This window comes from Ovis canadensis, chromosome 14 (assembly GCF_042477335.2).
Source record: "Ovis canadensis isolate MfBH-ARS-UI-01 breed Bighorn chromosome 14, ARS-UI_OviCan_v2, whole genome shotgun sequence".
Taxonomy (NCBI): Eukaryota; Metazoa; Chordata; class Mammalia; order Artiodactyla; family Bovidae; genus Ovis; species Ovis canadensis.
Genome location: NC_091258.1, coordinates 65,291,170 through 65,314,071, shown reverse-complemented (window position 1 = coordinate 65,314,071; position 22,902 = coordinate 65,291,170). Strand labels below are relative to the sequence as shown.

Here is a 22,902-nt window from a genome sequence, read left to right as displayed (position 1 = left end):
GTCTATCAGATCTACACCCTTAAATCTATTTCTCACTTCCACTGTATAATCATAAGGGATTTGATTTAGGTCATACCTGAATGGTCTAGCGGTTTTCCCTACTTTCTTCAATTTAAGTCTGAATTTGGCAATAAGGAGTTCATGATCTGAGCCACAGTCAGCTCCCTGTCTTGTTTTTGCTGACTGTATAGAGCATCTCCATGTTTGGCTGCAAAGAATATAATCAATCTGATTTTGTTGTTGACCGTCTGGTGATGTCCATGTGTAGAGTCTCCTCTTGTGTTGTTGGAAGAGGGTGTTTGCTATGACCAGTGCATTTTCTTGGCAAAACTCTATTAGCCTTTGCCCTGCTTCAGTCTGCATTCCAAGGCCAAATTTGCCTGTTACTCCAGGTGTTTCTTGACTTCCTACTTTTGCATTCCAGTCCCCTATAATGAAAAGGACATCTTTATTAGTATAGTTACATGAAAAAAGAGGGGGAAGTGATAAAAGGGAAAACTGGGCTCAGTCAGCAGCACAGAATTCATCCAAATTGAACCCACTTATTCATAACACCCGAGGGCTTCATGACAGTAAGCACTACCTTGTAGCCACTCTAGAAACTGGAAAAAGAAACTTCTGGCCAGGCAAGCTGTCAGTGGTGCTCAGTCCGCTAGAGCTCTTTGTTTTTTGGCCCCATTTGGGCTCCAGAACCATGTCTATCGAATATTTTCCCCTCTAGGACTCTGGGAAATTTAACCCAGATACTTAGAGTAGTATTACACGTTTCCGTCCTGGAAGACTGGGTTTTAGTCTTCGTTGCCCTAGGCCACTGTAGGAAGTGTTGTCCAAGCGATCCTCTTAGCCACAAGCACTTGGCAGGACCATGGACAGCGGTCTCCCGCGGCATTCTGGGAAGCACCTCTCTGGAGTTCGGTACTCTCGGGCACTTCCGTCCAGAGGGCCCGAGCAGTGGATGTTGTCTCCTCCCGCATTCTGGGAAGTGTAGTCCTGGAACTCCGTGGTGTTCCAGGCACTTCCGTTCCCAAAGGGCTGTGATGGGGTATTCTGGGAAACATTGATTTAGGGCACCTGGTAGTTGCAGGCACTTCCGGCCCCGGCGGACGAGGTTGTGACTAACTCTTCCTTTGTAGTGATTGTCAGTTTCGCTTCCGGCAACTTTTCCGAATTTAAGAGTTGCTCTGCAGGCAGCAGCAACCCGGTTGTGGGTTTAAGGAGGAAAGAGGATGTTTGAGGTGTAAGGACATTTTTAGTTCAATTAGACGGAGTCGGCTAGAGTTTGGGGAGGTATCCTCACCCGGAGTTGGGCGCGGGGCCCGGGTTGCCGTCCCTTCCATGCTCAGTTCCCCCAGCTCACCTCTCCCATCTGTCAGCCATTTTCTAGCAGTGTAATATTGGGTAAATTTTATAATCTCTCTGTGCCTCTGTTTGCACATCTGTAAAGTGGATTAATAGCAATTCTTTCCTAATAGCGTTGGAAGCCCCTCTGTGGTTCATTTGGGCCATGGTGATATTTTACAAACTCCTTTCCTTCCCCAGCCCTGACGTCATAAGAAGGACTTGCGCAGACGTGAAGGGAGCGGCCACTTCCATGCAATACTTTGACCACTTGAATCGAAGAACTGATTCATTTGAAAAGACCCTGATTCTGGGAAAGATTGAAGGCAGGAGGAGAAGGGGACGACAGAGGATGAGATGGTTGGATGGCATCACCAACTTGATGGACATGAGTTTGAGGAAGCACTGCGAGTTGGTGATGGACAGGGAAGCCTGGCATGCTGCAGTCCATGGAGTTGCAAAGAGTCGGACTCCACTGAACTGAACTGAACTGAACTGGAGGGAATGCTGACCCCTGGGCTCCTGCCCCAGGGCCCTATGTGAGTAGGACTTGGCATTCTTCTCCTGTAAAGATATTCGCATTATTTATTTGGTTGTGAGGGATTCCAGTAGTTACACCTTAGTTGTTAAGTTCCAGTCTAAGGGCCTTATAGAAATTACATTTAGGGTGACCCTATGAAAAGTGTTATTTACTGTTTAGGGATAGTAATTTTTTAAAAAAAATTACTTTAAAACTTTTATTAATCTATTTTAAAAATAAACCAATAGTAGAACTAGCTTTTATGAGAAAACAGTATTTCCAAAAACAAATTTAACAAGAAGAGTAGCAGTGTTTTCGGAGAGGGCAATGGCAACCCACTCCAGTACTCTTGCCTGCAAAACCCTATGGACGGAGGAGCCTGGTAGGCTGCAGTCCATGGGGTCCCTAAGAGTCGGACACAACTGAGCGACTTCACTTTCATTTTTCACTTTCATGCACTGGAGAAGGAAATGACAACCCACTCCAGTGTTCTTGCCTGGAAAATCCCAGTGACGGGGGCGCCTGGTGGGCTTCTGTCTATGGGGTCACACAGAGTCGGACACAACTAAAGCGACTTAGCATAGCAATGTTTTACATTTTTGCAAATCTATTTTTTATGAGAAAAATAGCTGGATTTTCTTCTGTTACCTGTGGTGATATATTATTTTGGTTGAAGTAATGACGAAAACCCAGCCCCACAGTTATAATTAAGAAAGAAAAGACTGATAGACTTTACAGGTAATGTTCACCTTTGATACTGCACCCGAGTTCCGTATGTGATCGTCTCTTAAGGTCACTGCAGTGTACAACCCGAAACCATCTCAGAGTACCTTCTTACTCTATTCCGTTAAAATTCGTCGGTTTGTCCTGTACTTTTTTGAGTCTTTTTATCTATTCGTGGTTTTGTGAAATTATGCATCCCTCATTTGGAAAGTACTAAATGACTGAGTTTTGTAGATCTTTCAAACACATTGATTTCATAATACCTTTAAAAATCACATTTGTCAATACCATCACCCATCTCATCAGAAAAGTTCTATCTTTAAAGACCTGAAGTCTTTAAGCACTGGGAACCCGTCAAGCTCTTAGTGGTACGAATTTTCCAAAATTCTGATACTTTTTTTTTTCTTTTTGTTTTGGACACAGTGCATGGCATGTGGGATTACCAGGGATTGAACCATGCACCCTGCAGTGGAAGTGTGGCGTCTTACCCACTGGGCCATCAGGGAAGTCCCTTATAGTTTCTTGAAAGCATAAGTTTTGTCATTGGCAACAGATGCTGACAGTAACTTTGAAGTGACAGTGCTCACTTCCAAAAGTTCTGCCAAATACCTGGATGTAACCAACTGTAGTTTCTCAGTTGTTCTTTTAAGAAAAGGGTGTTGTCCGTAAACAAATGCCTAATTAACCTGAGTTACCAGGTAAAATAAATAACTTCTACTGTTTCATCAAGTGCATTCTTAAGCAAAACTATCACTGGTTTTTTCTGAGCGAACGGCAATTAAGAATACAATAACTGGGAATTCCCAGGTGGTCCACTAGGTAGGACTCCATGCTTTCACTGCTGAGCTTGGATTCAGTCCCTGGTTGGGGAACTAACATCCTGCAAGCCATGCAGCACAGTTTTAAAAAAGGAGAATACAATAACTGCTTACATATTTGGTACCACTGTTCTATGACCAAGGAGCCAGCAACTTTAGCCAACATTCTTATCTATCCATTCTACCTGTAATAGTTTGCATCTACCAGCCCCCAGACTGCCAGTCCATCCCCTTCCCACTGCCCACCCTCAGCCCAGCAACCACAAATCTGCCCTATGAGTCTGTTTGTGTTTTGTAGATACGTTCATATGTGCCATAGTTTAGAGTCCACGCATAAGTGATATCATACGGTATTTGCCTTTCTCTTTCTGACTTACTTAGTATGATAATCTCTAATTGGATCCATGTTGTTGCATAAGGCACTACTTTTTATGGCTGACTAGTATTCCATCGTATCTATATCATCTTTAGCCATTCATCTGTTGACAGGCATTTGCCTCTATGTTTTGGCTGTTGTGAATAGTGCTGCTATGAACATAGGGGTGTATGTATATTTTATTATGCTTTTGTCTGGGTATTTGTCCAGGAGTGGAGTTGCTGGATCATATGGTAAGTCGACTTTTTTCCTGAGGAACCTCCATACTGTTTTTCATAGTGGTTGCACCAACTTACATTCCTACCAAAAGTGTGGGAGGGTTCCCTTTTCTCCACACCCCCTCCAGCATTTGTTATTTGTAGGCTTTTTAATGATGGCCATTCTGACCAGCAAGAGGTGGTAACTCATCATAGTTTTGATTTGCATTTCTCTAATAATTAGTGATGTTGAGCATATTTTTCACGTACCTATTGGCCATCTGTATTTCTTTTCTGGAGAAATATCTCTTTAGGTCTGCCCATTTTTCAATTGGTTGTTTTTTGTTACCGAGTTGTAGACATATAATTATTGATAATACTTTCATGATCTAAGACACATTTTAGAAATAAACCAGCACTAAATGTGTGGCTCCTGTATGTATCACATGATGACTTTAATCATGATGATAATTATTAGTAGCTATGAAGTACTTACTAATAGGCTGAGACTCTAACGCTTTGGACGTATCAGTTTGCATAATCCTCATATGACCCACCATTACAGGTGAGGGAATAGAGGCACAGAGAGGTTCCTTGAAGAATGGCTTGTACTGAGGGTCACACAGCCAGGAAATGGCAGAGCCAGGAGTAAGTCTCAGCAGCCTGGTTGCATTGCCAGGCTCTTGGCCAGCACATTTGGCTTTCATTAGGATGTGAAGAAGACACACGTGCTGACAAAGCAAGAGACTTTATTGGGAAGGGATGCCCAGGTGAAGAGCAGGCAGCTCAGTCTCGGGTTTTATAGTAATTGAGTTAGTTTCCAGATTGTCTCTGGCCAATCATTCCAACTCAGGATCCTTCCTGGTGGTGCTCACATCGCTCAGCCAAGATGGATTCCAACCAGAAGGATTCTGGGAGGTTGATAGGACATGTAGACTGGAGTCTCCTCTCTCCTTTTGACCTTTCTCCAAGTCTTCTGATTGGCGGCAGCTTGTTAGTTCTGCACTCCTTACCAGGACCTCCTGGTCCTGGTAACTCGTGCAAGTGGTTACTCTGATGCCTGGCCAGGGTGCGTGGTTTCAGTCAGTGGTTCCTCTAACAATACCAACCCCCAGCCGGTTGGTGACCCCTACCTTCCTTCCTACAATTTACTGTTTATATTAACATAACTAGTAAGTTTTATTGGCATGCCTTTATTATTCCAAAAGATTCCTGCCCAAGTAAATGGCTTGAGTTTTAGAGAAACTTCCAAAGCACCCATCAACTCTTCCATCTCGTTTAAAGAGAGCATCAACAATTTCAGCTGTAGTTTCTTCACCTTACAAAAATCGTTGCTGCTCCCACCAGTCCTGGACTACAGCATCATGACCGCCAAGCAATCCCATTCCTCTTCTGCACTGAAAAACCCGCCTTAAATCGAACTTCCAATTATCAGTAAATTCCAAACTTGTCTTCCTGGCTCTGTGCACACTGCCAAGGTGCTGAAGGTCTGTGGAGGCGTTCTCCCTTACCGCGGTAAGCAATAAACTACGTTTTTGTCTCATTAACAAATTTTGTTGCTGATATTTGGGGAGCCAGAATTTGAATAATGGAACTTATTTGAATTTGAATATGGAACTTTGTTCCATAAGTTCTGTGTTAGGCAGCCCAGCCTAGGTTACTTTTATATTTCCCATTTCTTAGTCTACCTTTTGTCTTCCCTAAAAAAATTGTTTTTTATTTTCGTAGCGCAAGCTTCGCTTTTCTCTTTTATACTGCCGCATTTTTTAAAAATCGCATTTACAGTTATTCAGAAATCTACCTGCTTGCATTATTTTCTCATGAGTTTTAAGAACTGAATAAAACAGAAAGGAATTTGACAGGTCCAGCACCTGCGACTTTAAATCCAAACCCTCTATAGTCAAAACCCAAGACAGCTGGTGGGAAGCAGGGGCGAACTTCATTCTAGGAAATGTAGTCCAGGAGTTGCGTGAAATCTGAGACGCTTCGTGGGGATTCTGGGAAGTGTAGTCAGGGAACTGTGTGTAGCCCAAGGCACTTCCGCTTTGGGAAGGCCAGGTTGGGGCCGAGATTGCTTCCCGGGAGGTGAGTTAACCCAGCGGCCCTGCAATCCTTGCCGGCCGTGTGGGGCCAGCAGAGACCCGGTCCTCGCTCCTCGCTCCTGGGGCAGGGCATCCTCGGCGATCGGCGGGGAGCGGGAGGGGGCTGCGGCGCTCCCCTGGAGTCGCGAGTTGCAGGCGGGCTCGCGTCCTGCGTCGAGTTTGAGGGTCTCCCGCGCTCTCTGCTCCCCCAGCCCTCCTCGGGGAACCAGGGGCCAGCTCTGCCGCTTTCTTGGGCAAATTATTGAGCGGCTTGTTTAATCTTTCTGCCTATTTCCTCGGGTTAGTTCCTTCGCAGTGGTGGTCTTTTGAGGATTGAGATTATATTTGAAAAGATTAATAACAGTGCTGAGTACGGTAAGATGTTGGATGTTACCATAAAGTCCACTAAACACTCAGGCGCCCTGTTGTTTGGGAAGTTCCTGCGAGCCGGAATAGGGTCGGAGCTCCAGCTGCAGCCCCGTTGTCCTTTCCCGCGTCACTGACCGTGAGTTTGGTCCTGGATTCCTGGACTCTTTCTGGACACTTGTTTAGGAAGGAAAGTTGTTTTCAGCTGGATTCAGGGAAAAGTCCTCTGTGGTTTAGCCCAGACAGAGAAATTATAACAACAGCGGAGTCTGGCTGTTTCTCAAAAGCGGGTAAAGAGACCAGGTTGGTGGAAAGGAAAGTTTGCTTTATTTTGGATGCTGACAAGGAGGGGAACACCTGTCGGAAGACTGAGTACCCCCACCCTCAGTCAGTGGGCAAGAGCTTTTATAGACAGAGGGAGGAGGGGACCACCTGCAGTAACAGCGCAGGCAGCTGTGAGTCATCTTGAAACTGGTCGTCAGTGGTCTGACCACCATCATCTTAGTTGGTTTAGGTACAGCTGATCTTCAGTTCCCCAGGACTTTGGCCACCTCATGCGAAGAGCTGACTCACTGGAAAAGACCCTGATGCTGGGAGGGATTGGGGGCAGGAGGAGAAGGGGACGACCCAGGATGAGGTGGCTGGATGGCATCACTGACTCGATGGACGTGAGTCTGAGTGAACTCCGGGAGTTGGTGATGGTCAGGGAGGCCCGGCGTGCTGCGATTCATGGGGTCGCAGAGAGTCGGACACGACTGAGCGACTGAACTGAACCTTCAGTTCCAGGGTTGGCTTGTTCCCATTTCTTTGAGGCCAGTTCTTGGGATGGCAGCTTACGTCATGGCCACAGTCTGGCCATCGTGTAGTTAACTTGTCCCACCTGGTAGAAGTTTTAGTAGCTAGAAGACAGCTCACAGGATACGGCTCAGAATGTTATCTATAGCCGCTGAGAAGGAGCTAAAGGACCTTGACTGTGCTTAATGACCAAACTATTACCATTTGGTCTCCTTGGACTGTTTTCCCTTTTTTTCTGCATCTTCTCACTTCTCTGATTAAATGTATTCTTTGACTAAAGTTTTTCCACAGACAGAAGGCAGGCTGAGACTATGTGGGGGAGGGACCACAGGACCCTGCTTCATTTCAAAATGATCCTGCTCACAGCTTAGCGCAGTGCCTGCAGCGCAGCCAGCCTTAATTGAAAAAAATGCCTAGTATTGTGTAACAACCCTGTGTCGTTAATTTAAATAAAACATGATTTCTTAATCTTAGGTTTTTATTAGTCATTGTTTACCTTCATGCATATTCTATAAGCTTAGTTGAGCGCCTCCAGCTTAACAACACATGCAAGTAGTTAAGCTTATTAAAGAGGAAAATTCCTTGACCATTTAACCTTCATTAACAACAGCACAAATCACCTGTGAGACCACTTGTCCGAATCAGACTTTTTTCTGAAAGTGAGGGAAACTCAAGAGCCATCATCTGTGAAGTCTGTTTCCTAAGATCCATCTTCTGTGAAGCAGATTCACAAAGGAAGTTTTATGAGTCTTAAGAGGACCTCCTTGTCGGAAGCTGCAGGAAACAGGGAGTTAGGGCACTGTTGTGTCCATTTGTTTACAAGCAGACTGGATTGAGGTACGGAGAGATTAACAGCCTGCTCAAGGTTTATGCGACTAGTAAGTAGAAAACAAGCAGAAAGGTTTGGATCCCAGGCATTTTGGCCCCATTAAGTTGTTGGTGCTGCCTCATTTCCTCTGACAGCCAGCCTCAGGAATACCCTGGGAGCTTATAAGAAACACTTAGGGTAGGGCTGTTTCCGGATTGTTCATGAACTCAGGCAGCTGGCCAAGGGGGCCCAGGGGAGGTGGTATCCAGCTCGGTTCTCACGGGGTTATGTCGTCACTGCAATTGCCGAGAGAAAGGGGACCCTCTTCCTGATCACATTTAGCCCCACGTGCACCAGCCATCCCGGCAGCTGTCTCACCGTGGCTTTCTTTCCCTTCCCCAGTTTTGCCTTCCCAGAACTCGGCCTTTCCCCAGAAGGAAGAGGGAGAAAAAAATGACCAAACTCCAGGTAAGTTGGATATGCCTTTCTGTTTTCTAAAATGCCATCTCATTTCACAAAGACTGGACATGTTTTTCTCCTGCCCAGGAAAGGTAAGAAGGAACCAAAGGCACCTGAGGAACTGTGTGACGGGCCCTTGCTTTTTATTTCCAAATAATGGTGTGAAAATATTTTTTTAAGAAAATACCTATTTGGCTGCATCAGGTCTTGGTTGCATCACGTGGGATATTTTGTTGCAGGACAGTCTCTAGTTGTGGCTCCCGGGCTTCAGTACTTGTGACCCATGGGCCTAACTATTTGCACCACGATATGTGGGATTTTAGTTCCCCCACCAGGGATCAAACTGGAGTCCCTTGCATTGCAAGGTAGATTCTTACCACTGGACCACTAGAGATGTCCCCAAAATTAATATTTGAAAAAAATAAAAAATAGCTCCCACATTATAAGCCTGTTTACAAGTCAGTTTTCATCTTGCCACACTCCTTTCCATTTGTATTTACATGTATAGTTTCGTGATTATAGTTTCAGTACCGTTTTGGATTTTTAAAATTTGATTGTATAGCACCTGCAACTTAAGTGGTCACGTTGCTTTCCATAATTTACCTGATATTTTACCCTGTTGTCCATATTTATGTGGCTAATGAATTTTACTGGGCTTCTCTGGTGACTCAGTGATAAAGAACCCACATGTAAGGCAGGAGACTTGGGTCCGATTCTTGGGTTGGGAAGATCCCCTGGAGAAGGAAACAGCAACCCACCCCAGTATTCTTGCCTGGAGAATCCCATGGACAGAGGAGCCTGGCAGGCAGCAGTCCATGGGGTTGCAAAGAGCTGGACACGACTTAGCAACTAAACAACAATGAATTTTACCATTTCAAAATGTTTGCAGTGACAGTTTTCCTACATATAACCTTTCTTCCCAAACAGGAATTCTGGGTGCTCTGCCATTTTCTTTCTAAAATTTTCAGAGCTCATTTTTCTCATGAGGAACCTCAAGTTTTGTGGCTAAAATGTCTAAAACATGGTTTGGTGTAACAGAATCCAACTGATACTGAACTCAGAGGAAATAGTTTTGTTTTCAGACAAAAAGAACTAGAGCTTTTTTTTTTTTTTTTTTTTTTCTCCTTTGAGTAATCTATTTGGCTGTGCTGGGTCTTAGTTGCAGCATGTGGGATCTAATTCCCTGACCAGGGATCAAACCCCAGCCCCCTGCATTGGGAGTGTGGAGTCTTAGCCACTGAACCACCAAGGAAGTTCTAAGAAGAACTAGATTCTGTAATTCTAAGTTACATATGTATGTACTATAGTTAAGTGTCTGTTTTATTCATTGCCATGTGAGTATATCTTAGAGGGACACACTTGAGTTTGGAAAGTCTAGTAGCAGGAGGGACTCACCAGGCATTTACTCTGTGGAGCAACTGTGTAAGGATATGTGTGTGTGCTCAGTCGCGTCCGACTCCTGGCGACCCCTGGACTGTAGCCCCCCAGGCTCCTCTGTCCATGAATTTTTCCAGGCAAGCATACCGGAGTAGGTTGCCATTTTCTTTTCCAGAGGATCTTCCCGACCCAGGGATTGAACCCGATTCTCCTGCATTGGCAGGTGGGTTCTTTACCATAGATGCCCTGTATAAAGATACAGCTGCAGTTTAACAAACAGATGTGTGAGCTTTCAGTTTCCTATTAAAATCCGCTCAGTCCCCAGCTGACACTAGAGTTTCCATTGCCCGGGCTAGGTCTTTTCAGGAGTTGGATGAGGGTAAATGGAGAGAGCCAGGAGAAGAGACTGCTCTATTCTGGGCCCTGAGGCTGAGTCGTGTAGACACCTGGCAGGGCCAGTGGCTGGAGGACTCCAAAAATAACACTCCCCTCACGTCCTGCCTTTTCTTAGTGCCTGTCTCTTCTTTGCCCGATGGGCCAACTAGTTGTTTAATACATCAGTGCTGAGCACTCCAGTCGGAACAAATGCAGAGATGAGTGAAGCCTTTAGGGAAACAGTCTCACTTGTTTATCTATGGCTCTGCTAACTCTCTTTTGGTGCTGCCTGCAGGTGGTGAACAGGCTTCTCAGTGCTGTGGCTTCTCTTGTGGAGCATGGCCTCTGGAGCTCGGGCTTAAGTAGTTATGGTGCAAGGGCCCAGTTGCCCTGCAGCATGTGGAATCTTCCTGGAACAAGAATCGAAACTGGGTCCCCTGCATTGGCAGGCAGATTCTTTTTTAAAAAATATTTTGTGCTGTGCTCAATCGCTCAGTCATGTCTGCGTCTTTGCGGCCCTGTGGTATGTTACCTTATTTACTGGCCTTTGCTGCGCTGGGTCTTTGCTGCGCTGGGTCTTTGCTGCGTGCGGGCTTTCTCTAGCTGCAGAGAGCGAGGGCTGCACAGGCTTCTCACTGCGGTGACCTCTCTTGTTGCAGTGCAGGGGCTGTGGGCACGTGGGCTCAGTAGTTGTGGTGCCCGGGCTTAGTTGCCCAGAAGCATGTGGGATCCTCTCGGACCAGCGATGGAACTCCTGTCCCCTACCTTGGCGGGTGGTTTCTTTTTTCTTTTTTAACTGAAGGATAATTGCTTTAGAATATTGCATTTGGCAGGTGATTCTTAACCCCTGGGCCACCAGGGAAGTCCCCAGAGGTGCATATTTTTTGGTAGTGCAGTTGCCACTTCTTGGAACTTAACCTAAGGAAATAACCAGACAGGTTGGCTGAGATCCTTATGAAAATATGATTGTTTGTTTTTGCAGCATCTTCAATATTCTTAAATTTTTGTATCATTTATTTGGAATGATTAAATGTATTTTTCACTTGTGCGAAGTGCCAGGCAGACACAAATAATGATGATAGGAATAGTGGTGGCTGACATTTGTTGAGTACTTATTTAATGACACGTGTCAGATACTATCCTAAATCTTTTGCATATTCTCATTTAATCCCTTCAAGTACCCTATGGTGAGTTGCCTTAAAAAAAAAAAAAAAGTAATTATTTATCTGGCAGCATTGGGTCTTAGTTGCAGCATGTGGGATCTAGTTCCCTGACCAGGGATTGAACCTGGGCCCCCTCTATTGGGAGTTCTGACTTAGCCCCTGGACCACTGGGGAAGTTCCTGATGATGTTCTTTTGTGCAGATGAGGAGACTGAGGGATTGAAAAGTTAGGTGACTCGTCCAAGACCAGAAAGTTAGAAGTGGAGCCATAGAGTGTGAACTGAAGCACTCAGTCTCCAAAACCTGTGTTCTTCCCCTCGGCACTGAATGCTGCTGCACTGATACCCACGCTCCTGAGACAGAATGAACTATATGCCTGCCTCCACTCGGGGTACTGAAGGCTGGTTAGATGGGCAGGCATTGACAAAACTGTGGTACCACCCCCTCAGAGAAGGAGATGGGCACTGCTAAATACTATTGGGAGCCAATGAACTCAACATTTCCTAAAATGTGGCACTGTCAATTTGTAAAATGCATATATATACCATGATTGAAGGATGACAATTCTAGAGACGCGACTATACAAAGGGTGCCGTGTTGCGTGCACGGAAGGTTTTAGAAGTTTTCCTTTTCGTTCCTTCCTCCAGCATCCCCCTACTACCCCCGCGTCTCTAGTGTGACTGTGGAAGGGGAAGAGGAGACCGTCTCCTAAAAGGAGGTTCAGGTCACTTAGAATCTGGAACAGCTTCCCACGTGTCTCCTCCACCGTCTCCGTGCTGCCCTTCCCTCAAAGGTCGTAGGACTGAGGCTACATGTGTTTGGTGTCGTAGGAGGCATTGACCTTCAAGGATGTGGCTGTGACCTTCACCGAGGAGGAGCTGGGGCTGCTGGACTTGGCCCAGAGGAAGCTGTACCGAGACGTGATGCTGGAGAACTTCCGGAACCTGCTGTCCGTGGGTGAGGATGGCGCCCTGTGACTTGGCATCACCCCCGTAGGGTTCCCTACGTTGGCACTACGGACTTTTGGGGCCAGGTGATCTGTCGTGGAGACTGTCCTGAGCATTTTAGAATGTTTAGTAATGTCCCTGGCCCTCTGCCTGCTACTTCAAGACTTTGGGACTCCTCAGAGACCAGTTTTCCAGTCCCTTTGGAAAACACAGAGACAAAATGTTCCTGGTCTTTGTTCCAAGGTAAACATTAGCCTTTTGTAAATGAATTGTGTGAACAGTTGAGCTTGACTGCACCTGGCTCCTTATTTCATATTATAGCTTGCTTTTTTTAAATCCCAAATTTAACCCTCTCCTTGAAACTTCCCCAGGTGGTCCAGTGGTTAAGAATCCCCCTTCCAATGAAGGGGGTGCGGGTTCGATCCCTGGTTGGGGAGGTAAGAGCCCACATGCCTTGCAGCCAAAAAAAAAAAACCACCCACACAAAACCCTTTCCTATTATATCTTTTGTAAACTTGTGGGTCCTGATCCATTGGTGCATCATGAAATTAGTAAATTGTGTTAGCATTCTTACAGTAACGTAGAATAAAGTAGCACCATCAGAGCCCCTCGGCCAGAATGGTGCGCGTCGCAGCAGTAACTGCGGTGCTCGCGGTAAGGAGTGAGTCTACCAAGGATGTGATGGCCACGAGGCCCAGGCCGTGCTGGCTTTATTTCAGAGGGTTATGTGGGGTAGTCACTGAGGAGGCGGTATGTATTTCTCACAGTGGTCTGATGGAAAATGTTCATCATGGGATTGGAACCAGAATTGTTCAGTACTTTTTTCCTCCTCTTTTTTTCTCAGGGCACCAGTCCTCCAAGCCAGACATGATCTCCCAGTTGGAGAGAGAGGAGAAGTTCTGCACGATAGAGATCCAGCCCCAGAGAGGAGGGCGTTCAGGTGAGCACCGCAGGGCCGGGCCAGTACCCGGCGTCTGTGGAGCACCTGTGTCTTCTCCACGCAGCAGCCAGAAAGGCCCTTTGAAACGCGCAGGCGCCTCACAGTCCCGCGCTCCGGCCCTCCCGCCCCGCCCCCCCCCCCCCAGCCCCCACTCCACTCGGAACACAGGCCGCCGAGCTGCCTGCGCTCCCCTCCCGTCGCACCCCTCCCACGTCCTCTGTTCTCACATCCGAGGTTTATGTTTCTACACGAGGACCCTTTCCTCTGGCCAGAAGGCTGCTAGCCCGCAAACCTCCCACCCGCCATCCTCTGCTGAGAAGTTGTCTCACCCACGGCCTTCCCTGGCCACTCCTTTTAATTCATGGGTGGTTTTTTTTGGCTGCGCTGTGCAGCATGTGGGGTCTTGGTTTCCTGACCAGGGATGGAACCCGAGCTCCCTGCAGTGGAAGCAGAGTCTTAACCACTGGACCACCAGCAGAATCCCGAGATTCTGCATGACTTTTCTGATGAGTTTTCCTATTTCGGTGTTGGGATTTTTGACAAGGATTGCGTTGAATCTGTCGATCCCTCTGGGTAGCTCTGGCAAAGCAGTATTAAATCTCCCCATCTGTGGACCAGCATTTTGTAGCTTTCAGTGTACAAGCCTTTCACCTCCTTGGTTCATTCCTAAGTATTTTATTCTTTTTGACGCTATTATAAATGGAATTTTTTTCTTTGTTTTCAAATTGTTCATTGAGGATAGAAATGCAACTAATTTGGGTTTTTTTAATTGCAGTATAGTTGAGTCACAATGTTGTATTTTCTGTTGTAAACAAAGTGATTGAGATACATATACACACATTCTTCCATTCTGTTTTCTACAGTGGCTAGAAATGCAACCTAATCTTTGTATGTTAACAACATACCCTGCTGCTTTGCTGAATTCACTTATTGGTTTTAGCAGTTTTTTCTGTGTGGAATCCATATTCCCAGCCAGGCAGCCAGTCATCTTACCCTCTCTGCCCCTCTTTCCAGTACTTAAACAATTACATGGCCTCAGTGATGTTTTCTTCATTTCAAATGTGACATTTATAGAAACTAGATTTTGCAGCTGGGTCAGCAGGGAGGGTCTGTGTAGGAACAGAGAAGAAATTACAGAAATGAACCTTCTGCCATTCTAAGTTTAATTTGCATAATTTGGTGTTACTCTTGTCTTTAGTATTATAAGAAGCACCTTGTGAATTCCCTGGTGGTCCACTAATTAGGACTGCGTGCTTTCATTGCCAAGGGCCCAGTTCATTCCCTGGCCTGGGAACTAAGATCCCACAAACCTCGCAGTGCTACAAGAAAAAAAGCACCTTATGCAGTCAATCCTTGGAATAGTCCTGACCACCTGGGTGGTTATCTGTTTTTTATGGGGTGAAACTTATGCCTTAGAAAATGTCACATAGCTTGTCAGTGGGTGAGTCAAGGCTTAAAGCCTGTTTGCTCTTAGTAGAGGCACTGACATAAAACCTGTTAGCACTTCCATGGACCCCTAAGCTGCCTGTTGCCATCTTCTGGCAAGTGCAGCATCTACTGCAGAAATGGAAGAATCTCAAATGCAGAACACAGAAAATTAGTTAATTCTAAAATCGTGAACGTGATTGAGATAATCATATACAAAAGCACCAGCCTGAGGGTTTACATGATAAAAATGAGTTCAGTTTTAACATCCTTTTTTTTTTTAAACCCCACCAGAGAATTTCCATCATCGTGTCTTCTGTTGGATTTCTTTCATCAGTGTCTTACAGTTTTCAGAGTACAGATCTTTTTCCTCCTTAAGTTTTTCATTCCTAGGTATTTTATTCTTTTTGATGCAGTGGTAAATGGGATTTTCCCCTTAATTCCTCTTTCTGATCTTTTGTTGTCAGTGTAGTAGGAATGCAAGAGATTTGTTGCATTAATTTTGTCTCCTGCAGCTTTACCGAATTCATTGGTGAACTCTAGTAGTTTTCTGGTTGCATCTTTAGGATTTTGTGTGTATGGCATGGAGTCATCCTAAGCCAGGTGGCCTCCTGCATTTTCCGCTTCTCTGAAAGTGTTAACCCAGGTGCAGTGAGTGGTGCTGGCCACGGGCAGACACCACCTCACTCAGCCGGAAGATAATCAAGGGCTGTCCTGACAGGCAGGCTTCTCTGGTGGCTCAGTGATAAAGAATCTGCCTGCTGAGCAGGAGATACGGGTTCAGTTCTTGGGTTGGGACGATCCCCTGGAAGAGGAAATGGCAACCCACTCCAGTATTCTTGCCTGGGAAATCCCATGGACAGAGGAGCCTAGCGGGCTATAGTCCATGGGGTCGTAAAGAGTCGGACACGATTAAGCAACTACACAACAATCCTATTGGCAGCAGCCTTGACCAGAAGGTCCACGTATTTCTCTGGGCAGCTAGTGTCATAGCAGAAGAACCTGCTGTCGCTTCAAGAACTAAGGTTTCTGATCATAGCCTCACTTATATCTACTCTTAATCAGGGAAGTAGGGCCCTGCCCAAGGAAGTGGATCCTGAATCAGGAAAAGCCTCCCGGTAGGCCCTTTCTAGAGCAGGTCGGGGGCATGGTTATGTAACTGACCGGCATTACCCAGCTGTGTGCCCCCATGGAGGCATCCACAGGCCTGAGGAGCATAATCACCCCAGAGAAAGAGGAGCCTTGTCAGGGCACAGACTGCTGTGAAGATGGCACTGACGGTGGATTCACTTGTAGGAACTGGTATCTGTTTGTCATTCAGACCAGGGGTCTGTTAACTTTTATTTAAGGCTAGGAGAAAATCTATTCTGAATTCCAGGCATTACCCCCTTAGCTGTTGCCTGGGGGATGCAAGTGAGGGTATAATCACAACGCTGGAGTAAAGAACAGGATTCATGCTTGCTTACAGCCTGGATCCGGCATCTCGGGCTGAGGCAGTTGTCTACCCTGGTGTCAGCTGCCTCAAGCCTGTATCACTGTGGTCGAAAGGTCCCCAGCGTACCTTCTAGTTTCCCAGAAGCGTCAGTGGACAAGCGCGCTTGGTGAGGCCCTTTCTGAAGGGGCTTGAGGGCTGCTTTTCTTCTTCCTGATTCCAAGTCAGAAGGTGGGAGAAAATTGGAAGCGTTAATTTGAGTCAGAGTTAGATACTTGAGGAAACTTTCAAATTCAGGATCCAGGCCGGTTTACAGATAAGTGAAGAGAGCTCCAAGACAATTAGCAGGAGTAGAATCTAATAGCCACCAAGGTAAAACCATGTTTTTTTCTTTATAATTACTCCCCACCCTTTTTTCTTTGACCAAAGATGATTGCAGTGAAGCTCATTTGTTTGTGTTAAACTTGGCCTGATTGTTTATCTAAGCACAGCAGGAAAGGTGACTGATCACATTAAATCTTTTCTAAGATTGCTTTCCTGGAAGCCTGAAAGCCAGGTACCAGCTCAGCTACTCCAAGCAGTTCCTTGAAGCTGTGTGGGCATGTCTAAATCTACACCCGTCTCTCAAATAGATATTCCAGCCAAGCCTGGGTAAACAATGGTGTTTCAATTTGTGTCCTGTCACAAGGAGAGGCAGATTCTTACTGAATTTATGTGAACAGATATACTGTCTGGAAAATAAGGATAGTCACTGAGACTGCCTGGATTCTGGAAGGATCAGTTAAGGATAAAAAATAGATGTCTTGGGGCTAGATGTCCAATGGCTAAGACTCTGCTGTCCATGCCGGGGGCCTGAGTTCAATCCCTGATCAGGGAACGAGATCCCACATGCTGCAAGAAAGAGCTCACAAGCTGCAAAGAAAACCTGGTGCAACCAAAGAAATGTTTTTTTTTTAAAGGAGATGTCTCATCTTTGCTAACAAAAGTATATTTTACCAGATTGCTGCAAGTCATAGGTAACCTAAGAGAAAAGGTCTCTCTAAATCTGGAAAAACAAACATCAGAGCATCCTCCCCAGCCTCTGTTGTCCCATAATTAACACTTAATTCTGCTTGAATTTGTTTTTCCATTAATTCTTTCAACCTTGCCTGATGATTGAGGTCAACAGGGCAGCGATCCTCCCAAGAAGTTCGTAGGGTTTTCATGAGATTTCCCCAGTTGATGTGGGTGCCTCGATCACTGGAGACTGGAAGGTGCACCCCAAGCAGGAAACAATCCCTAGCAGTTTCTTTGCGCCATGAGGGCTCTGGTCTTGTGGCCGGGAAAGGCTGTACCACCTGGAAGACGTCCCGCCTAGTGACCCACAGTGAGGGGCCCTTGAATGAATCCCCACTGCTGCCGAGTATTCAGAGGATCTGCAAAGAGCAGGTCTGAGGCCTCTAGGGACAAAGATGGTTTTACTTTTTCTTTTAAATTTTTTTAAATTGAGGTAACTAACATTAGTTTCAGATGTACAACATAATGAATCAACATTTGTATACATGACAAAATGACTGAGTCTAGTTAACATCCATCACCACATAGAACTTTTTTTTCTTGTGATAAAACTTTTAAGGTCTCCTGTCTTAAGTCTCCTCTCAGCGACTTTCAAATACGCAGTACAGTATTATAACTGTAGTCACCAGGCTATACAGAGAGTTTTGACTTACATGCACTTTAAGAGTTTTTCTTAAATGCACTGTGGTGAGTGAAGGGATGCAGACACCAACAATGGGATTTTCCAGGGAGCTGGAGAGGTCCAGCAGCCAGCTGGGGTTTTTCCTGGAGCCCTGACTATCCCTTGAATTTACAGCCATTGTTCATGCATCTCAGTCTGATTCAGGAGCTGGCTGTTGCCAGGTGACAAGGACATCAGGGTGGCAGAAGACTGGCGTTGAGGGGTCGCTCTCTATAAAAGCGGCATGGACTTCATCCACACACACCACACTGTACAGATGCTGCCTTCGAGTAAAAGTCAGCGAGGGCGCTTCCCTGAGGCTCGGGTTCAGTCCTTTCGGTCTGAGCCTCAGTTCTGATGACAGACAATGTGTATGACATTTCAGGACACAGAAACACAATTTCAGGAACACTCGCAACATGTACTGCCAGTCCCCAGAAACGGCGAGAACGATAGTGAGCTCAGAGTGGTTCTCCCGACGCCGTGCCTGTGTTTCTTCTTGACCCAGAACACCCTCAGATGTTCTGCTTGGGGATCTTGTTGCTGCTGCTGATCTTATACGAGACAGAATTCAATGAAGTAAATATGAAGATCTGATGGACTTATTCATCAATTCATAAAGCATCCCGGGCTTGTTATGAACAATAAGACACCCGTTTCACCCTTAGGGCTCTGAAGCCATTTCAGGAACAGAGACCAAAATATTAGAACAAAGTAAAAAAACAAATATTAGAACAAAAGACACTCCCATTGCTCTTTCCCCTCAGGAGCCGTGAGCCAGGAACCATGGAAGACAGTGAAACATCTGTTATAAATCACAGCTCACCTTCATAGCACATAGTGTATAGGAATTGTATGTCCACTTTTTCAGAAGTGTTTTTTTTGATGCTATATAAATGGAGTTAATTCCATTTTCCAATTACTTCTATTACATCTGAATATATTTTTGTATAGTTTTTTTTTCTTGTGCAGCAAAAGTTTTGTTAAAGTAAAAACAGAGAAAACTTCTGACACAGACCTCAGAAGGGAGCAGAAAGAGTGCCCCAGATTTTCATACCATCTTGTAGCCTGCGACGTTCCTCTATTCACTTATTCTAAACGCATTTTTGTATATTCCTAAAGACTTTTCTTTATGTAGATTCATACCTTTGCAAATATATTCCTTTGCTTTCCTTCCCAATCTGTATGCCTCTTGCTTCCTTCTGCCCGAATGCGGGTAGAGATTTTAGGGGAGTCCGCATCCACACAATATGGTTACTGAATCAGGCATACTAACAATCACTTCTGTTGGGGGTGGGGTGCTCCTCTGTTTTATTCATCTTTGTCCTCCTCTTATTCCTTTGGGTAAATCACTTGTGTTGGTGTCACCCTTCCGTGTCTGTCTTGGCTTCTAGCAGCTGTTTTTCAGTCCAGACCCTCCGTCTCTTCCTAGTCTGCATCCACCAAGGCACACCGCACTCTCAACTGATCCCAAATAGCACATTTTTTAAAAAAAATTTTTTTCCTACTCCCCTGCCATACTTTTTTAAATTTGGCTTTTTGTTCATTGATGTTCTCTTGTTTTCTGTAGAACTTTGTTTTTCGGAACTCTGATGAAGGCATTTTCCCTAGTCTCCAGTGGCTCACTGAATGTTTCCACGGCGGGAGCAAGGGCTTGGTGCTGCCTGGCCCACCATCTTGGTGATGCCACGCTCTCCTTAATTCCTTATTCTTTCCCTTTCAGGGGGCTGGAATCACGAGATGGGAACTGTTCAGGACACAGGAGTGAGGTGCCTTTCACGGGCAGAGCTTTCATGCTGGCAAATCAGGAGACACGTTGTGAGCAAATCAACCAGAAGCCAAGACTCTGTGATAAATACTCAAGAGATGAGTTCTCAGTCCCTCAAACAACATAATTCCCCTGCAGGAGTGTCCACTCAGGCTTCCATGGAAGGCAGCTATTTCATGACTCTTATAGAGGATCATTCTGATATTATTGAAAATCAAGAACTTCCAGCTGGGAGAGCTCCGAATTCCTGGAGTAAACTCTGTCTGAGCGAGACACAGAATTACCAGAGGGGTTGTCAGCTGACTTCCATAAAGAACAAGATCTGTATGTTTGCTCCATGTGTTGACTTTTTCCCACGTATCTCCCTCCACCACGATGACCACACGGTGCCCCAAAGAGAGAAGGCTCAGGGCATCAGAGAGTGTGGTAAAGACCTCCTCAAGGCATCACCACTAGCCCAGCGAAGCATCCTTGAGGCTGGACTGAAAGCCTACCCGTGCAGTGAGGATGAGAGAGGACTCAGTGACTGTGCCAGCCTGGAACTTCATCAGCTGCTACACTTGGGTGGGAAGTCCCCAACCCATAAGACGCCCAAGAAGGACCCAGGTCACGGCTCAGCGCACCCCACTCCGCTGGGCGCCCTCCCGGGGACGAAGCGCTACTGGTGCCGGGAGTGCGGGAAGGGCTTCAGCCAGAGCTCCAACCTGCAGACCCACCAGCGAGTCCACACCGGGGAGAAGCCCTACTCGTGCCACGAGTGCGGGAAGAGCTTCAACCAGACGTCGCACCTGTACGCCCACCTGCCCATTCACACCGGGGAGAAGCCTTACCGCTGCGAGAGCTGCGGCAAGGGCTTCAGCCGGAGCACCGACCTCAACATCCACTGCAGGGTCCACACCGGTGAGAAGCCCTACAAGTGCGCGGCGTGCGGCAAGGGCTTCACGCAGAGGTCCCACCTGCAGGCCCACGAGAGGATCCACACCGGCGAGAAGCCCTACAGGTGCGCGGACTGCGGCAAGCGCTTCAGCTGCAGCTCCAACCTTCACACACACCAGCGGGTGCACACGGAGGAGAAGCCCTACAAGTGCGAGGAGTGCGGCAAGCGCTTCAGCCTGAGCTTCAACCTGCACAGCCACCGGCGCGTGCACACGGGCGAGAAGCCCTACAAGTGCCAGGAGTGCGGCAAGGGCTTCAGCTCCGCCTCCAGCTTCCAGAGCCACCAGCGGGTGCACACGGGCGAGAAGCCCTTCCGCTGCAGCGAGTGCGGGAAGGGCTTCAGCCAGAGCTCCTACTTCCAGGCCCACCAGCGCGTGCACACCGGGGAGAAGCCCTACAAGTGCGAGGTGTGCGGCAAGCGCTTCAACTGGAGCCTGAACCTCCACAACCACCAGCGCGTGCACACGGGCGAGAAGCCCTACAAGTGCGAGGAGTGCGGCAAGGGCTTCAGCCAGGCCTCCAACCTCCAGGCCCACCAGAGCGTCCACACCGGGGAGAAGCCGTTCAAGTGCGCTGCGTGTCCGAAGCGGTTCAGCCAGGCCTCGCACCTGCAGGCGCATCAGAGAGTCCACACCGGGGAGAAACCCTTTAAGTGCGGCACCTGCGGCAAGGCCTTCAGCCAGAGGTCGAACCTTCAAGTCCATCAGATAATCCACACGGGCGAGAAGCCCTTCAAGTGCGAGGAGTGCGGGAAGGCGTTCAGCTGGAGCGCGGGGCTCAGCGCCCACCAGCGGGTGCACACGGGGGAGAAACCCTACACGTGCCAGCAGTGTGGCAAGGGCTTCAGCCAGGCCTCGCACTTCCACACGCACCAGAGGGTCCACACGGGGGAGAGGCCCTACATATGCAATGTATGTTGCAAGGGCTTCAGCCAGAGGTCGCATCTTGTCTACCACCAGAGGGTCCACGCGGGAGGGAATCTATAGGGGTGGGTGTGGAACCGGCCTCAGTGAGAGCCCACCTCTTCATCTCTGTTGGAAAAGTCCCGTCCCAGGGGTCACAGGCGGTTCCTGTGGGCCTCGGAAGCTCCGAGGCATCCTCGTGGGAAAGAAGCTGTAGAAAAGGCAGTGTTTGCAAGCTTCAGCTGGGAGGTGACCTCTTTGTAGAGAATGCATTCTATAAATAAGGTCGGTGGTTACACCAGAGCCCTGAATGCCCTCTCAAGATGGGACACGAGAAGAATCACTGCCCTTTTCGCAGGAGAGAAAGCTTATACATGAAGGTTTTATGGGCAGGGCTTGGACTAACTGAAGTACAGTGCAGACAGTCAATGCCTGCAGGGTGCCCTGCACTCAGGGCAGGTGTTCGTCGCCACGCCGTCTCTACCGTGTAGAACTGTGTGTGGCTTCTAATAGGTACCCGGCGATTACTGAACCAAGTGGAGAAAAACCCTCTAATCAGGACAAATACTTGAAAATTCTAGTCCGTCCCCGCCCCTAAATTTGTAACAACATACTCAAGAGGAATCCTGCAAGTTGCCTTAATAAAATTAATTTCAGGAAACATTCATCGACACACAGAATCACATTAATACTGCCACACACAACAGTACAGATTTGGACAAGGCTTGTGAATGGCCACCGGCCTCCATCCAGCTTCAGTCATATGTATAGAATTACCCACTGTGTGCAGTGTAATATTGAGTATCATTAGTTTGTATTTTATACACTGAAAAAGACGTATTAGTCTAATAACATTACAGTTTATATGGTTGGAAATTTTGTACCCAACTTGTTTACGGTAGGGCTTTACTGTAACTGTTAAAAGTAGTCACTAGTGACAAAGAGTTTCTTAGTAAACTTGAATTGTTAATAATTGGTTTCTTTGCACTGTTTGCATTCAGGTCCTGGTCACAGTGTCTTTTCTGCGCATGACCCTTCGTCCACACTTCTTCAGGCAGTGTGTTTGGCAGAAACCAAGGGTATTGTTTGCCATGTTCCACCCAGTTGTTCCTTCCCTAAAAATGGGGTGGGGTAGACAAGAATGCTTTTGGATTTTGAGATTTCATCTACACGGCATTCTGTGTTCAAGGACTGAACGTCTTAGTAAAAGTGAACATTCACTGGTTAATATACGTCAAAATACTCTGACCTGGCAAATCCTAGCAGTAGGGGTTTTGCTTACACAAAGGAAGATTGTCTCACTCGTTCAAGGGGCCTCTCTGGTGGCCCAGAGGTCAAGAATCCACCTGCCGACACAGGAGATGCAGGTTCAATCCCTGAGTCAGGAAGATCTCCTGGAGAAGAAAATGGCAACCCACTCCAATATTCTTGCCTGGGAAA

The 22,902-nt window shown here is 46.8% G+C and overlaps 1 protein-coding gene across 4 annotated transcripts; it reads left to right on the top strand.

Annotated features, from left to right (window-relative positions):
* Positions 1-1,794: 1,794 nt before the first annotated feature.
* Positions 1,795-22,435, top strand: ZNF235 (zinc finger protein 235). Of its 4 annotated transcripts, none has more exons than XM_069551028.1 (5): positions 1,795-1,877; positions 8,425-8,490; positions 12,226-12,352; positions 13,187-13,282; positions 19,580-22,435. In XM_069551028.1, exons 2-5 carry the CDS (start codon positions 8,476-8,478, stop codon positions 21,544-21,546), a joined length of 2,205 nt encoding a protein of 734 aa, XP_069407129.1. In that variant the 5' UTR covers positions 1,795-1,877; positions 8,425-8,475; the 3' UTR covers positions 21,547-22,435. The 4 variants fall into 4 exon arrangements, with proteins under 4 accessions (XP_069407129.1, XP_069407127.1, XP_069407130.1 ...); XM_069551026.1 differs by lacking the exon at positions 1,795-1,877 and adding an exon at positions 5,973-6,057; XM_069551029.1 differs by lacking the exon at positions 1,795-1,877 and adding an exon at positions 6,009-6,057 and having other exon boundaries at positions 12,226-12,585.
* Positions 22,436-22,902: the final 467 nt, after the last annotated feature.

What these genes read in the sequence shown, in the direction of transcription:
- ZNF235 (XM_069551028.1), top strand. An exon ending in CCGGAACCTGCTGTCCGTGG is followed by an intron (nt 12,353 to 13,186) that starts GTGAGGATGGCG and finishes TTTTTTTCTCAG; the next exon opens with GGCACCAGTCCTCCAAGCCA. An exon ending in CCAGAGAGGAGGGCGTTCAG is followed by an intron (nt 13,283 to 19,579) that starts GTGAGCACCGCA and finishes TTTCCCTTTCAG; the next exon opens with GGGGCTGGAATCACGAGATG.